The sequence below is a fragment of the Panthera pardus genome, unplaced genomic scaffold (genome assembly GCF_024362965.1).
Source record: "Panthera pardus isolate Hobbes unplaced genomic scaffold, ASM2436296v1 HiC_scaffold_20, whole genome shotgun sequence".
NCBI classification, from domain to species: domain Eukaryota; kingdom Metazoa; phylum Chordata; class Mammalia; order Carnivora; family Felidae; genus Panthera; species Panthera pardus.
In genome coordinates this window covers 57,315,686-57,333,329 of record NW_026526766.1, presented here as the reverse complement: position 1 = coordinate 57,333,329, position 17,644 = coordinate 57,315,686, and the positions used below count along the sequence as shown (strand labels likewise).

General features: G+C 45.8%; 1 protein-coding gene and 1 pseudogene across 1 annotated transcript; one reads left to right on the top strand and one right to left on the bottom strand.

The window, feature by feature from the left end:
* Nucleotides 1–1,565: 1,565 nt before the first annotated feature.
* On the top strand, nucleotides 1,566–1,646 carry LOC128778754 (U2 spliceosomal RNA; annotated as a pseudogene).
* Nucleotides 1,647–16,471: 14,825 nt separating this feature from the next.
* On the bottom strand, nucleotides 16,472–17,642 carry SPAAR (small regulatory polypeptide of amino acid response). The gene has a single exon (XM_053908093.1). The coding sequence runs from the start codon at nucleotides 17,636–17,638 to the stop codon at nucleotides 17,411–17,413; it is 228 nt and encodes a 75-aa protein (XP_053764068.1). The 5' UTR covers nucleotides 17,639–17,642; the 3' UTR covers nucleotides 16,472–17,410.
* Between the last annotated feature and the right edge of the window lie 2 nt (nucleotides 17,643–17,644).

Sequence of the window (17,644 nt, the reverse complement as noted above, 5' to 3'; positions counted from 1 at the left end):
CATCTGTCTCTGGTTATTGATCATTGAGTGCCGTCTTGTTATCTCTTGGATGGAGACAGAAACAATTTGAAATGCACGAACATGAAGGAGATGAAGGCAAAAAGTCATGAAGTACAGCCTCAAGGTCAAGAACCCATGAGACAGTCAGGCTTTTACCACAGTCCAGGTTGTCTCTTAGTATATCATGTATACGTTATTATGCCAAAGAAGTCTCTGTCTCTTTCTGTGCTTCAGCTTATGTTAACTCCTGGTCAACTCCTGCCACCCAGCTTGCTATGAGTCTTACTCTCTCCAAAAGAGGGAGTTGATATGTGATGGACCCTACAGAAGGGGTAGGGAGTGGAGAAATCCTGCCACATAAAAATGGAGTTAGGTAGGACACATAGAATGTGCACAATAAATATTCGTTGGGTGTAACTGATGAACAAAATTTGTAAAAGGCACCAATCACAGTGCCTGACATTGTAAATTTTCAATAAATACAATCATAAGAGAAGTGTTATTATCAGATGATCACTGAGGTCTCTTCCATCTTACCACCAAAGCTCTAAGGCATGAATGCGCCAGGATTGGGCCCACATCCAGGGGATGCTGGAGACCCACTCCTTGGGGCCAGGACAGAGTGCTCAGAGGAGTTACTGTGTCTGTGGACTTCCCTTCCCCTTCAGTTACCTTCCCCCACTAACTCTGCACTGGTGGGAAAGGCAGGACATTGACCCTACAGTCTTTGCTGGCATAATCTGTAAGATCAGCCCCTTTGCTGGCATAATTGCTAGATCTTCACATCAACTCAAGAAAGGAGACAGGCTGGGTTCCCAGCCACATTTTGCAGGTAAGAAACCTGAGGCTCAAAGAAAGAATAAATTCTTCCCTGTTCAAAGGGTCACCCAGGACTCTGGTCCCAAATCCTTACCTTCTGATTCCCAGGCCAATGCTAGTTCTTTCCATTTTCCCATTTCTTTTTCATTGTTTTCAATCCAAATGATTTATATATTTTTTTCAGACTACAAAATAACACATGCCCATTGTAGGAAGGTTGGACAAAAGCAAAGCACTGTAAGAGGTGATTCCATCCCCTATGGTTAGCTGCTCTAAAAAGTGTGAAGTAATTTCCCTGTGCTCATTTTTACACATAGATATTTTTATGTAGTTGAGATTATATTGTATGTGTACATTTATAGCTTATGACTCATTTAATTTTATAGCATAACCATCCCTACCATGTTACCAAAAACTCTTTGTTGACATCTTTTTAGTGTGTATAATTTTCCATTTTATGATATGCCACAGTTATTGAATATGCCATTTACTGATGAACAATTATTTTTCCAATATTTTTCTTGTAAATAATGGTGAGATGTACATCTTTGTTCAGAAAACTTGATCTATTTCTTTATTTCCTTAAGACTAAGTCCTAGAAGGGGATTGCTTCTGTCTGGACCATGCTGGTCTCACCAGCAGCTCAAGGAAATCTCTCTCAGGTTGATACAACTATCGTTCAGAAGCAAAGCAACTTTTAAATTATAACTTAGTTAAGTCAATTTAATAGAAAATTGTAATCTTGAATCACTTCTCGGCCTTTTGGCTAAGATCAAGTGTAGAAAATTGTAAATTTGTATGCTTTGTAAAAATATTTTTTAATGTTTATTTTTGAGAGAGAGCAAGAGAGAGAGAGAGAGGGAGCATGAGCAGGGGAGGGGCAGAGAGAAAGGGAGACACAGAATCTGACGCAGTCTCTAGGCTCTGAGCTGTCACCATGGAGCCCAACATAGGGCTGGAACTCACGAACCACGAGATCATGACCTGAGCCGATGTCAGACACTTAACCGACTGAGCCACCCAGGCACCCCTATGCTCTGTATGTTTTGAAACATATTGGTCTTATGTCTGACAGCTTTGATAAATGTAGAATTTACTAAATATTCCAGTTGAAATGCAGTGAAGATATTATGAGATCATGCCAAATTTCTTTTTTTGTTGTTAATTTTTTAAGTTTATATATTTATTTTGAGGGGGAGAGGGGCAGAGAGAAAGGGAGAAAGAGGATCCCAAGCAGACCCCACACTATCAGCACAGAGCCCAATACAGGGCTCAATCCCCCACAAACTGCAAGATCATGACCTGAGCCAAAATCAAGAGTCACATTCTCAACTGACTGAACCACCCAGGCACCCTGATCAGGCCAAATTTCTAAGTGCCAATGGAGCAAATTAAAAAGACCCTGTTGTATCTAAGCTGCCCAGATAGCAGAGGTCCACAAGAATGGATCTCACAGCAACTTTGCCAGCCCCGACCCATCCTCCAAAGTCCAGACTTGAATAACCACCTGCCTATTTGACATCTGTATTTGGATGTATAATAAATCCTCAAATCTAGTAAGTCCAAAATAGACCTCTCAGTTTCTCAGTGCCCTTCTTCCAATTTGTTCCATTCCCATTTTTCCCCATCTAAGTAAATGAGGGCACCACCACCTACCTAGTTACTCAGCCCAAGAACCTATGGATCATCCTCATTGACTCTTCCCCCGCCCTCTACATCCAATGCAGCAGGGAGTTATATTTGCCTCCTTCAAAATATATTCAAATGGAGCCGCTTCAGTTGGTGCACATGCTTCCCTGCAGGCCATTCTTCACATTTCAAAGCATGCTTCTTCCCAGCTCAAAACCCTCTAATGGCCCCTTGTCACATTTGGGAATAAAATCTCAATTCCCACACAGTCGGTGTCCTGTCTACCTCTTCAGCCTCCCCTCCAGCTGACATCCTTCTGAGCTCCTTTCTTGATGTCAAACTTCCCAGTTCCATTTTGTTACAAGACCTGGTATGTGCTTTGTCCAGATCATCACACTGTGTTGTCCTTCACATCACTCAGGTCTTTGCGTAAAGGCCCCCTCTTTACATACCTAAGATGGACACCCTCCCATCCCCCTAAGCTTTTATTCTTCCCCATAGCACTCTTTACCACCTGACAAACAATCTCTTCATTTGTTTGTTTATTGACTGTCTCCCACTGGAATGTCCACTCCGTGGGGGAATGGACTTCATCTGTTGTGTTTATTGCTATAGTAACTAACATGCTCAAATAAATATTTGTTGAATTAATGAATGAGGTACAAAGTTTTCACTATGAAGAATGTGCATTAGAGTCACTAGAAGGACAAAGAAAAGGTCATTCTCTTGAATAACTGAGTTCTATCCCTGAAGCCAAGACTACACTACATATTAACCAACTTGAATATAAATTTTAAAAGAGAGAGAGAGAAATGCAGAAGCCAAAAAAAAAAAAAAAAAAAAAAAAGTCATTCTCTGCCACCTGAATTCCCACTGAGAGGGAGGAAACTGGAAGAGGACTGGAAAGTGTAAACCACTAGACAAACTGAGATTATTAGCATCGTATTTCTGTGGCATCGTGCTAGATGTGTCCAGCACATCTAGTGTGCTGTGGTGGACATGACGTAGTCCCTGCTCACGTGAATAAAGACATCAGTAGTCGAGACGCTCACAAAAGGCTCTTGACTGAGAGAAAGAGTTTGTTTTAAGTGCACCAAATTTCTGACAACACTGCAGAGTTAAAGAGAGCATTTAGGAAAGTAATCATTTCAATTTTAAGAATAGAACCTTGAAAATTAGTTTTGTTTTCAAATGCTAATAAAAAATTAGTGTTTATCCAAAGTAGTGATGTGTGGGAAAATGAATACTTTATCTATTTTAAGGCAAGTGGATACCATTTCTTATTTCTCTATGCGCATGATGAAATTATGTAATTGCTGGAAATAGACAAGAGTGTCATCTAGTGGCCACTCATATAAACTACAGTTCCTTGAAAGGTCAACTCCAAGACCATCTGAGGGTCGTATGGTCCATCTTGCCAGTGGTTACCAGATTTCCAGATTTCACAGTCATGCAAATCTTTTTTTTTTTTTGATGGAGACTTACATGGAGTCAATATTTGATTTTGTTGATTTAGGATGTTAAATAACAACAAATACCACCTGCTATCTAACAACAAAAAAACATTTTAGCACCCCCAAAATAGAACACGATCTCAGAATAATAAAAACAAAACTAATAAAAAACATAATCTCAGAATAAAGGAAGCGTACTTCAAGTTGCAAATATTTAGCTTTATAAAAAATGCACCACCCTGTTTCCTTTCCTCAGACCTGGAAAGCTTTATGGGCAGGCACCAATGTGGAGACTGGAATTCAGGAGCTCTGCTCAGTTAACGAATCCTTTCTGCAACAACCTCTGCTTTAATACCCACAACCGAGGAGAGGCACTCCCCTTGTCCACCTCCTTCCAGCCCTGGGAGAAAGGCTTCCCTGTAACTTAGGGCAGAATTCGCACCCTCCACCACGGGTCCTGGTTTGGGACTGGGAGTCTCCAAGAAGATGCCTAATCTCTTTTTTATTCTGATGTGTGAAAGTGGCTCTCAGATCCCCACCATCCACCTCCCCTAATCTTTTCCCCGGGTTGAACCCCCTAGGTCTTCAGCTGGTACTTAACACTCCCAGCCGGCTGTCAATAAAGTACATTCTATGCCTTCCAGGACTCTGATTGCTACAAGGTTAAGATCAGACATTTGTGAATAGATCCTGTGAAGAAGCATCAGAAGTCTGAAAACTTCTTTTCCCAGGCTAACCAGCTCAGAGCAGCACAGAAGTTTACTTACGTATCTGTCTTCTTGGCAACCCCTCAGCAAGCACCCAGGGAGCCACAGCCTCCTATATTACAAATTATATCATCCATACCTTTAGGTAAAACATCCTCCCAGACGCCTCCTGAGTCTCTGAATAATGCTGAGGTCTTTCATTGATCTTACTCCATTACTGACCTTTCTTAGCCTCTTACTAGTGGGCTGTGCTTTCAATAGGAAGAAGAAAAGTGGGTTAGTATGCTGTTTCATTTGTTCCAGCTGAGAGTGATAGAAACCTCATTATCAACAGCGGTTTAGATAAGATGGTTTATTTCCCTCTGGTGTACAAGTCTGGAAGTAGGCAAGGTATGGTGCCCCCACAATACCAGAAACCTAGGCTCCTTCTACCTTGTTGTTCCACCATGCGGGGCTTCCATTCCAAGGTCACTTTACTGTCCAGTGTGACTTTCTTCAGTCATTACATCCACATTCTGGCCAGATGGAAGGCAGAAAGGCAAAGAACAGTACTCATTCTCTACTTCAGGACATTCCCCAGAAGTTGCACACCACTTCCACTGGTCATTCCTAAATCCAATGGACGCCATGTTGTTGCTGTCCCTTTTCTAATAATAAGGAAGAAGGGAGAGGGGCGCCCCGCTAGCTCAGTCGGTTAAGCAGCTGCCTCTTGGTTTCGGCTCAGGTCATAATCTCACAGTTCGTTGAGTTCGAGCCCCATGTGGGGCTCTGTGCTGACAGCATAGAGTCTGTTTGGGACTCTCTCCCTCTCTCACTGCCCCTCCCTCACTCTTTCTCTCAAAATAAATAAAATTTTCAAAAAATAAGGAAGAAGGGGAAACTGAGACTGGGGGACAACTAACTGTGCTGACAACCAGCTTGCGCCACATGTGCCCGAGATCAGATACAACAAGGTCCAATGATTAATGACCCAACCCTGGTGGTCAGCCTCTCTGCAAAATCACTAAACTTGACACCAAATTGAATAGGATCCCACAATTAAAATCCCCTAAAATAAGATTAATGACCTGTGGGCAAAATTGGGACCAAAAAAATATGTATCCAGTGGAATCATGATCATTCAAGCAAATGGGTTTTTTAACTCAGATCTTCTCGATTAGCATTTCTGTGCAAGAATTCCTTCCCGGCATTTCTCAGAAATGTTATGTTTTTCCGAAGCCCAAATCCTCATTAAAATAAGTTGAGAAATCTAGAAAAACTGGGAAAAGTTTTCTCCCATGAGAATTAAAACTTAATGATAGAGTGGGGGAGGGGCAAACCAGGGGAAGGGGATTAAGAGGTACAAACTCCCAGTTATAAAATGAGTTAAGTCATGGGGATGAAAAGTACAGCATAGGGAATAGAGTCAATAATATTGTAATAACTGTGTAATAACTTACTGTGGTGAGCATTCTGTAATATAGATCATTGTCGAATCACTATGTTATACACCTGAAACTAACAAAATAAACGTCAACTAGGGGCACCTGGGTGGCTCAATTGGTTAAGTGTCCAACTCTTGATTTTGGCTCAGGTCATGATCTCACGGTTCGTGAGTTTGAGGCCTGCATCAGGCTTTGTGCTGACAGCGCGGAACCTGCCTGGGATTCTCTCTCTCCCTCTCTCTCTGCCCCTCCCCTGCTCTCTCTCTCTCTCAAAATAAATAAATAAACTTATAATAATTATAAATGTCAACTATTCTTCAATTTTTAAAAAAGATTTACTTTATCAATTCAAGGACTGGTTGTTGTGTTTATATTTTACTCTGAAAAAATAAAACTAAATACCACCTGCTATTTTAGGATAGAAAAACAAAAAAACAAACCAAAACAACAACCAAAAAACCTTAATGATCAACATAGAGATGTCACTAGTTCAAAGGAATCCACTGATATCGTGGCGCCTGGGTGGCTCAGTCAGTTAAGCATCGCTTGATCTCAGCTCAGGTCTTGATCTCAGGGTTGTGAGTTCAAGCCCTATATTGGGTTCCCTAATGGGCATGAAGCCTGCTTAAACACACACACACACACACACACACACACACACACTCACACAAATGAATCCACTGATGTCAAATCAGAAGCAAGCGTAGAAAACACTGAAGCATGCATTGGAGAATTAAGGTAGACAGTTCCTGAGCGGAAGAATCACAGGACTTGACTGCAGCTGTTGCCATGTCATAAGCAGCGGTGTACGGGAGCCGGTTTGCACAGGCTCCAGAGGGCCGGGTGTGTGCATCTCTTTCCAACGCTCAGTGACATCACATTGGTAGCTTGAAATTGACCATGGTGGGGGTATTTATACCTCCCCTCAGACACTGGCAAGTGCTATATATCAGGGCTTTTATTTTGCCCCCAGAGAGCTGGTTTATCAGCATATACTAATTCCAAGTGTGTGTTTGTGGACTGGTCTGCTGCTAACAGTAAGTCATTTTTACAAATAAAATATTAGTAACTTTATACACATCAGATACTTATATGAGTCCTATGAGTGGTGTTAGAAAAAATAACAAATTTTGAGGCCAAATAAGTCCTTCTATTGGCAATTTCAATAAGCAATTTTTACATAATGTTATTAATCTTCCTAGTGGGTTTGAATGTTAATGTAATTTTTCCCTATAATGATGGCTGGCATTTCCAAGTGCTTGAGTATTCACTATGCTACAGTTCTTTGTTAATACTCAACAGGAGAGAGGCAAAAAGAATACGACGTGATTGGTGTTGTCAAACACTCCAACGGGAAATCAGAAACTACTCGAAAGTCTGAATGGGCAACAGCAATATTGACTTCAACAGCAAAATCAAGACTAAGGCAAGCAGAGAAACATGGTTTATCATTAAAAAAGAAAATAAACTTCTCTGAAACAACATGTACCCTAAACTCGAAGACGTTTGGGACACAGTCTTAATTCAACCAACATTAGGGCAAAATGAAAGAAAATTTTCTACATCTGGAACATTTGTCTCAAAGCAAATATCAAGACTATCAGGTGGAACAATTTATGCTTTGTGTTTTTAAAGTTCATTTTGTAAATGATAACTTTTAAATATCAAATATTTGTGGTATTCTCTTTCAACTTTCAAGTGATTTTATTTGGCATTGATTTTGTGTTGTTACCATTCCCTTCCTTTTATCTCTTTCTATACCCAGTGTCTGTATCAGGTAGAGATCTGTTTTACATGTTATTAAAATAATCTTGTCACAGTATATTGGTTCATGATAATAATATAAAATCGTGTTATTCACTGAAAACTTCTGGAACTTTCAGCATCATACTATCAGAAAATTATTCACGGTTTATCATTATGGTCACTCATTTAAAAGCATGTAGATAAGTATCATGAAAAATGTGGAATGATTTATGATTTCAGAAATCTTGAGAATTCCTGGAAATTGCAATTTGTTAATCTTGGCTGCTGAATATTAGCATCGGTTGGAAATTTGGAAACATTACTCTGGATCACTGATTTTCAAACTTTGTCAAGCAGCCCATCTTTATCATCAAACAAGTCTACCTTGGAAACAGAAAATACAACAGATATAAAAGGAAGCTCTGGCTGAAGGAGGCAGAATAAGGACATGCAATTCTGTCGTGTACATTGCAACCGAATTGCTGAGTGACTTGGGGCGGATCTCATAGGTTTCTGTCTTGGTTTCCTCACTTGTAAATTGCAAGTTCATTACAGCTCATGCTGTTCTCCTGTGTTGTGGGAGACACTTGAGACAATGCTGCAGGAGAGCTTTGCAAACCTGGGACAGCTTGTAGAGGGTTAGGAGCCGGACACATAGAGGCCATCCACACACCTGATACACCTTTCTAATGTGAGCCCGAGGGGGAGAGCAAGGACTGAAACCCCAGACTCCATACATCCTGGCCACTTTTCTGGACTGTCTGCCGGTGCCTGTCCCTTTTAAGAGCTGGAGCGTCAAGATGGAAACAAGACCTTGGGTTTAAAGTAGAATCATTCTACACCTAGTTAGGATCAGGCAGTAGAACACAGAAAATTATATTCCTCACGTGAAAGTCATGAATTATAAAAAGGGGAGTGTGAATTGTGTGCAAGTTCAAAGTTCACTGAAATGGGGGCCAGAAAGTTGCATTTCAGTCTGGCACTGCCACAAAATGTAGAGGAATGTGTCAGGTCCCCACTCTGAACTTCAGATCTTGGGAACTGTTACATCTGTTAAAGGCCAGGAGGTCTTGGATGACTCCACATTTCCATGAGGATTCATGCTCCTCATTCCCCAGCTGAGCTCACACAGAAACAGGAATCAGTTTTGTTCATCTGCGTCCGGAATGTTCCTGCTAAGTGGAGCTCCAGCATTCCTCAGCCCGGAGAGAGCTCTTTTTGGAAATAACAGCTATTTTCTGAACAGTAGCAGCCAAGTTTGCTTTTCTTAACCTTTGCACCATCTTCAAAAAAATATTTTTACACGTAATAAAAAGCAACACTCGTTCAAATAAATTCCAACAATGCAGAAGCATATGAAGTCAAAAGCACAGGCTTTACCACTGTAATGTTCTCTGCCTGGTCTCCCTGTCCTTAACCCCACCACTGCCCACCTGGGCCCCAGAGGGATCTTTCTCAGACATACATCTAAACTCCTTACAAGGCTCCTGTGTGGGCTCTGTTCTCACCTTCAGGCTCTTGGTACCTGTGGTAGGTATAAAAATGGTCTCCCAAAAATGTCCACGTCCTAATCCCCGAAACCTGTGAATGTCATATTATACCCAAAGGGGAATTACTCTTGTAGATGACCGCGTGCCAGCCCCTGCCCAGGGAACACGGGGGTCAACAAGACATGGTCCCAGCACTTGGTGAACCCCCAATTTACTGATCTGGACAAGGCTGCAAATAACACAATCGGGTGCTCAGGGGAGGGAGAGCGGGGAGACCCAGGGAAACCTGGGAGGAGGGGCCCTTGAGCTAGACTTGCAGAAAAGAGGGCACTTCAACAAGGAGAATTTGGGAGAGGGTGTTCCAGGGGGAGCAGCACGAGTGGACATTCAGAGAGCTCGTGGCGGCAGGGAGTAGGCAGTTCGGCCGGGAGGAGGTGAGGACAGCTAGCTCCTGGAGAAGGAAGCACTTCTTGTCACACCTGACCAGCACGTTTCTGGGTAACAGAGGACGAAGGCAACAAAGAGGCAGCAACCATGGGGAGGAGGAAAGGTCCCAGGGAAGGTGGGGCTCAGAGGCTCTGCTGCTGAGCCTGCATCTCAGACATTCTTGGGGATAGGAGGCCTTTTCATATGATGCACCACCTAAGTGGGGACTTTGGGCAGCCAGAAAGGCTTTGGCCTGGAAGTCCTAAGTGGTGGTAAGGAAGCCTCTCCTAGCCGAGGGCCCTGTCATCTCCTCTACCACTGGGGGAGGGGGAACTAGTTGTCTTGGCAGTTTCTGCGGCCGAAGACCAGGATCCACACGCTGTCAACCGACATAGGATGCATGTGTGGACAGCCAGGCCTCTCCTGTAGGCTAAGCCGAGTCCCTGGACACCCCCTGTACAAACTCCACCACCCAAACACACCCCTCGGGCCCAGAACTTCTGACAGTGACCTTCACACCCAGATCCCGGCATTTTCTGGAAACTTAACAACCATGCCCCTGCTCCCCAGGCTTGCCCACCCTACCCATGCAAATGAGGCAGAAGAGGTGTGTGTGTGTGTGTCTATCCCTGTCTGTGTGTCTGTCCTAAGAATTTGTTACCATTTCTATGTCTGTGTTTGACTATGGTTTTGGATCTCCACTCAGATTGGAGTTGGTTTATATTATAATTGAAAAAATAAATTTTAGGGGCTCTTGGGTGGCTCAGTCGGTTAAGTGTCCGATTCAGCTCAGGTCATGATCTCACAGTTTGTGGGTTTGAGCCCCATGTCGGGCTCTGTGCTGATGGCTGAGAGCCTGGGGTCTGCTTCAGATTCTGTTTCCCTCTCTCTCTTTGTGTGTCCCCCCCCCCCCCCGCTTATGCTCTGTCTCTCTCTCTCTCTCTCTCTAAAAGATAAACATTTAAAAAAATAAATTTTATTCCTTTTTCTTTGGTTCTTGTTTCTCTTATTCAAAAGCAAACCATTCATTGCAGGAAGCACAGATAAACAAAAAGGGAAAACGTTTGAAACCCTACAAACGGTCCCCCTCCCCCAGAGACAATCACTAGTCCACACCCGGGCGTGTCCCGCTCCTCCATGATGCAGCCAAGCGTATTTTCTCAAAAACACAATTTTACACACGGCACATGTGTAGTTCTCTAATTTACTCCATTTCTTACTCACTGATACATGACAAATGTCCTTTCATGTTAATGAGCTTGAATGTACCTTATTGTTTTCGAGCCTGTGTTCCATGTTAAGGCTGTGCTAGGATTTGCTGGATCAGCCCTCTCCCGAATAGGCTGCTTCTAACTTTTCACTATTACAAATGAACCAGACAAACGCATCTGTGGGTAGGTGCGTCTAGTTGTGTCTGATTTTTTTTTTAAGTGTCATGTTCTAGGGAGAGAGGGGACCTGGCAAGGCACAATGACCCTTTTCTATTCCTTGGAACAAGTGGTTTCCTCTAAGGAAGGTACTTTTCCGGAAAACATGTTATTTCATGGCCTACTAACTCCAGAATCCAGCCTGTCCCAGAGAGAAACACCCCCCTGGTTGCAGGGCCAAGAATGTGCAGAAAAAGCAGGGCAGGGGTGAGCCCCTCCGGATAGCTGGGTTCAGAAGAACTTCCTGCTCGCTTGCAGACATCCTCTAGACAAAACAGGACAGAATCCTCACCTCTGCTGCACAACCCGGGAAACGGAGGCTTGGCCAGTCAATGGGGTGGGGGCGGGGGGGGGGGGGGAGGGCAGGGCTAGGAGGGGAGGGGTGGAATGAGCTGGGTTTTCCCTGCCCTTTGCCCTTGGGTGGAGCTGGGAGAGGAGTTCCAGAAGGTGAGGGGAAGGTGTGTGTGGAGAGGCACAGTCCAGGCCCTCTGCAGGTGTGAGGCCTCAGGGAGGGAGGCTGTGGTGGGCTGGCTCCTGGCGGAGGTCCGTTAGCCCAGAAGTCCAGGCCTCCACAGAGGTTCATCAGGGTGAGGCCCCAGAGGCTGCTTATTAAAACTGTGTCAGGCAAAGGCCCCCTTTCTTCTCCGAAGTCAGAGATCCAGGGAAAGCCACGTGTAAGGCTTCTGTCCAGGGAAACCCTGGGCAAATCAGATCCCCAGGTGCCCTGACCTCCCCTTCATTCGGAATATATGAAATGGGTCTGCTGTGAGTCGGCTGGAGGCAGACCCCATTTGTGGAGGGAAAGGACTTGGGCTTTACTCCCGAGGGTTCCCGCCCAGCACTGCTGGGAGACATTGGTTCCAAGTGCCTCCCAGTGAGCAGCTCGGGATCCTCAAGTACAAAACAGAGGTAATGGGGCCGCTGTGAGCACTGAGGAGCTGATGGAAAGCAGAGTGCCTCGGGCACAGCCAAGTCCAATGCAGAGGAACTAGGAGGAGGAGGAGGAGGAGGAGGACTGGAGAGACACTGGATTTGGAAACTGGGTTCATGTGAGGCTCTGCCTCAGATTTCCGGGGTGAGTGTAAGCAGCCCCTTCCCTTGCTGACACCAGATAAACACCCCTGCTTTGCTAGCATTCTAGTGCCAGCCTGTGACTGTCCCCGTGCAGCCACCCCTCCCCTGGGAGACAGATGCTCTCTGCCCTCTTCTTAGGCGCTGGGCAGAAGAGGGGGAGCACCTGGGCCAGCATACAACACACACACACACACACAACATGCACCTCACACACGTACACACCCATGCCACACACCACACACATACTCTGCCTCACGTCACATCCCCCCCACACACTGTTGCACCCACGCACTCCACATGCATGGAGGACTGTAGGAGCTGCTCCTCCCTTTTCCGGGTCATCATGCCACACTGTCCTTACTCCCAGCTACCCTATACTCATCTTTGAGCAGATGCTCCCGCTTCGCTTCGCTGAGAAAACAGACCATCTGGCACAACTGGCTCAACTCCCTTCTCCCCTCCCCCACCCCAGGCAAAGCAGGCAGCCTTCATCTCATCCCCATACCCCACCACCCACCCCTGGACCCTCTGACCCCCTTCCTGAGCTCCCACTCCCAGGCCCACCCTGGGGACTCCTTCCGTGGGTCTTGTCCTTGCCGGTGTGCAGTTAGTGTCTCCCTGTCCGATCTTCCTTGCTCAGCTCCTGCTCAACCTCCCGCCCATTCCCAAAATTAATAATCAGCTCTCCCTCAGGGTGCTGCCACTCTGGTCAAAATATATCACTCTTTCAGCAAAACTAAAAGGCAACCAACAGAATGGGAGAAGATATTTGCAAATGACATATCAGATAAAGGGTTCGTATCCAAAATCTATAAAGAACTTCTCAAACTCAACATCCAAAAAACAAATAATCCAGTGAAGAAATGGGCAAAAAACATGAATAGACACTTCTCCAAAGAAGACATCCAGATGGCCAACCGACACATGAAAAAATGCTCAACATCACTCATCATCAGGGAAATAAATACAAATCAAAACCACAATGAGATACCACCTCATACCTGTCAGAATGGTCAGCATTAACAACTCGGGCAACAACAGATGTTGGTGAGGATACAGAGAAAGAGGATCTCTTTTGCATTGCTGGTGGGAATGCAAGCTGGTGCAGCCACTCTGGAAAACAGCATTGAGGTTCCTCAAAAAACTAAAAATAGAACTACCCTACGACCCAGCAATTGCACTACTAGGCATTTACCCATGAGATACCAGGTGTGCTGGTTCGAAGGGACACATGCACCCCCATGTTTATAGCAGCACTATCAACAATAGCCAGAGTATGGAAAGAGCCCAAATATCCATCGATGGATGAATGGATAAAAAAAATGTGGTATATATACACAATGGAGTATTGCTCGGCAATCAAAAAGAAGGAAATCTTGCCACTTGCAACTACATGGAACTGGAGGGTATTATGCTAAGTGAAATTAGTCAGAGAAAGACAAAAATCCTATGACTTCACTCATATGAGGACTTTAAGAGACAAAACAGAGGAACATAAGGGAAGGGAAACAAAAATAATATAAAAACAGGGAGGGGGACAAAACAGAAGAGACTCATAAATATGGAGAACAAACTGAGGGTTACTGGAGGGGTTGTGGGAGGGGGGATGGGCTAATCGGGTAAGGGGCACTAAGGAATCTACTCCTGAGATCATTGTTGCACTATATGCTAACTAACTTGGATGTAAATTTTAGAAAATAAAATATAAAATATAAAAATAAAGAAATATATCGCTCTTCTTCCCTTCAAATTATCTTCAACTGTGACCTCCCCTTCCTCAGTTCCCACTGATTCAACTGCCCTTACACACACACACACACACACACACACACACACATCACTGTGCAAGCTGCTCCCTTCACTCCACTCAAACTGTTCTCACCAAGGTCACTATCAACCCTCATGTTGCAAAATCCAAGGTCTCTTCTCTGTGCTCACGGTTGCCAGCTGCCCCACCCCCACCCCAAACAGTTCTTTCAACCAGGTGACTCACCCTCCCTGAGAACCACTTTCTCCCTTGCCAGATAAAATACAGGACACCAGTTGAAATAAACTGCCAAACAACAAATAATGTTTTAGTATAAGTATGTCCCAAATATTGCATGGGACATACTTATGCTATTTTTTTTTTTTTGTCTATCTGAAATTAAAATTGACTGGATGTCCTGCATTTTTACTTGCTAAATATGGTAACCCTACTCCCTGCTTCTCTACCCCATGTGCTCCCCACCCTGCTGTCCCTTCTTTAGCTCCTCCTCATCAGCCTGCTCCACAGTGGTTGGCCTTGACTGCCTTCTCTTCTCAAACTCCCTGATCTCTGGGACAGCTTCTCCCACACCCTCGAGCCCGGCTCCACTCGAAGCTGGCCTTGCCCAGAGTCTCTAAAGCCCTTCTCTCTCTAGATCCTACTGCCGGACCCGCTGCTCCTCTGTAGTAACAGCAGATTGCAATGCTGGGGGTGGGGGGGGGGGGGGAGGGTGGGCGGTGTGCGCACAAGCACACAGTAGGAAAGACCGTACCTGCCCAGCCTGACAAGCAAGGCTGCCTCTTTGTTGCCTTTGTCCTCTGTTACCCAGAAACGTGCTGGTCAGGTGTGACAAGAAGTGCTTCTGTCATCCGGCCTCACCTCCTCCCGCCCGAACTGCCTACTCCCTGCCCCCACGAGCTCTCTGAATGTCCACTCGTGCTGCTCCCCCTGAACACCATCTCCCAAATTCTCCTTGTTGAAGTGCCCTCTTTTCTGCAAGTCTAGCTCAAGGGCCCCTCCTCCCAGGTTTCCCTGGGTCTCCCGGCTCTCCCTCCCCTGAGCCCCCAATTGTGTTATTTGCAGCCTTGCCCAGATCAGTAAATTGGAAGTTCACCAAGTGCTGGGACCATGTTTCATTGACCCCCATGTTCCCTGGGCACGGCCTGGCACACAGTTCGTGCTCAGCCAGTGCTTATTGAATAGAGGAGTGAATGACTAAATAAGAGAACAAGTGACAGAATGAATGAGCACATGCATGAGTTAAGTGAGGGAGGAAGACTCAGTGAGTAGATGGAGGGGTGGGTGGGTGGATGGATGGATGGATGAATGGATGGATGGATAGTGGTTAGATAGGTGGGTAGATTAGCAAGTGAACAAATGAGGAAAACTCAGGGCTTGATATGATGCCCCTCACCTGCAGAGTGAGGTCAAGCTTCCTACCGTTGCTTTGTTTTCAGAGTCATGTGATTGCAGCCTGCAGACCCTCCTTCCACTGACCCAGCGAGGTTGTGACCATGAGCACAGGGACAGAGCTCTGGGCCTGGGGTCTTGATACCTGGGTCCAGCTGAAAGGTACCTGATCTGGAACAGAGCTTACTTTGCTGGAGGGCAGAGAGAGACCAAGGCTTACTCTTTCTCCCTTCCCAGGCCTTGCACTGCTGTCTCTGCCCACCTGGAGCTTCCATGCCCAGGTATATCTTTGTGTCTAGACATGCTTGCACATCTCTCATACCTGGGAACCTCTGAGAACAGGTCCCTACTGAGCTCTTTGGAGACGCACCACCCAGGACCCCCTCAAGGAAGTATTCAGGGGCAGCCTCAGCTGCAGGGCTGCTCTGCCTGAGGCTGAACCTTAGGGGACAGGGAAGGGGGGCCGCTAGCACTCAGAGACTGAGCAGAGGTAGGAGGCACATATCAAGGTCCTGCCTCATAATTTGACCTTTTCCTCTATCTAATCCTGCACTCTCCTCCTTCCCCTCATGGATAATGATCCCTATAAACCCCAAATTTTGTCTCCGTGTTCATTTGAGGAGAACACAACCTGCAACAGTTCCCTTCACTCAGTCTCTGGGTCCTCTTTGCAGCCGGTTTCCTTCCACGTGCATCTACGAAGACCCTGCTTGGGGGCTTTCAGGTCCAGAGTGACCAAGACAAGCTTCCCAGGAGCTCCCGTTCCTGGGCAGTCAGTGCCTCTCCCTTCCCCGTGCTCCCCTGCTCCATCCCTCTCCACCAGCCTCTCCCCCTGGCCCCTTCCCCCTCTGCACCTCTACAGCCCCAAGCCTCTCTCTGAGAGCCCTTCCTGCGGCAGCCACAAGGCCAAGATGGCCTGTCTAGGTACCCGTAGAGGCCAGACCCCTGTCAGGGTCAGTTTTTCCCTCCTCAATAAGCAGGTCCTAGGAGAGGCATCCATTCAAGGCAGGATGGAGACATATGAGCCAGGAGAGCCAGAAGTTTGCGTCCTTCAAACCATATTCTAAACCTGGCACAGCCTTCATTTCCTGCTACAGAGAAAACAGATTTTCTATTAATGAAAACTGAGCATGTCTTTATTTGTGATGAAAACAAGAGCTTTGTTACATGCTCTCAATGTAACACAACATTTTAACGTATTTGGAATTATCTTGAAGCTCATGATTTTTCTATCATTCCTAAGTGATGGAAGTCACTTACATTCTCTGAGAATAGAAGTGACCTATAAGAATATAGTAAGAAAGTCTCAAAGTATGTTTCAAAGTCTTTCTGGCATTGCTGTTAAGAAAACATCTTGTACTTGCTGTGACTTTCTTTTTCCTCTTGATTCTTGACCTTGATTCTTTTCTGTTGATTCTTGAGACATCTATGAAGGGGTATACATTTTCAATCATAAAATAAATCATGTGTTCCCAGGAAGCAGCCCTTTGGTTTCAGGATCTCAGGGCTGATTCAGGCAACTGGCAGGAGACAATTCTCGGCATCAGGTTCTTTGCAATGTGCACTTGCAAGTAACAAAATGACTCAATCAGAAGGGAGATAAAAACATAAAAATGTCTACTTGAGCTCACTGTTTCTTCTGGTGGCAAGAGAACCAGTGTCACAGGCATCCCGGGGTAACCTGAGTGAACCAGCACTCTGTTTACAATAAATTCCAGTGACATCTCAGTCCCCCATGTAAATCAGAAGAGCTGGCTCACCGTGCAATCTGACACTGCCCAGCAGTCACTCTTCAGGCCTCTCCTAAGCCCCATCCTGTGGGAAGGGTCCGGCTGAGCTCTCAGGGGTCCAAGCTGAATTCTGTCTGGTCCCACCGCTGCGGATCTCCCAGGCTGGAAGGCACAGCAAAGTGAGATGGGATGGGACGGGGAGCTTGCAGAATAGAGGCAGGGAAGGACAGGAATGCAGCATTGGAGGAGTAGGACACCGGGGAAGGCTCGCTGGGTGACGAGTGAATCTGACCCACCAGCAGAACAAATCCTGGGGACTGTCAGGCCTCACATGAAGGTCCAGAAGTCCCGGGCACCCACCACTGGTTGGGCATGGTGACCTGGCCCCGTGAAGAAAGAAGCCTCCTGGCAAAACGTGGCCACTGTAAAGCTGTGGCCGGGGCCCCCCTGAGGATCCTGGGTCCTTGAGTCACAGCTGAAGCAGCACAGGATGCAGGTGATGGCTACGGTGACCACAAACAGCACGGCCACCACTCCGATCACTGCTGTTTCCATGGCCCC

Excerpts from the sequence above, each read along its gene's own strand:
- SPAAR (XM_053908093.1), bottom strand. The coding sequence starts at position 17,638 with ATGGAAACAGCAGTGATCGGAGTGGTGGCCGTGCTGTTTGTGGTCACC.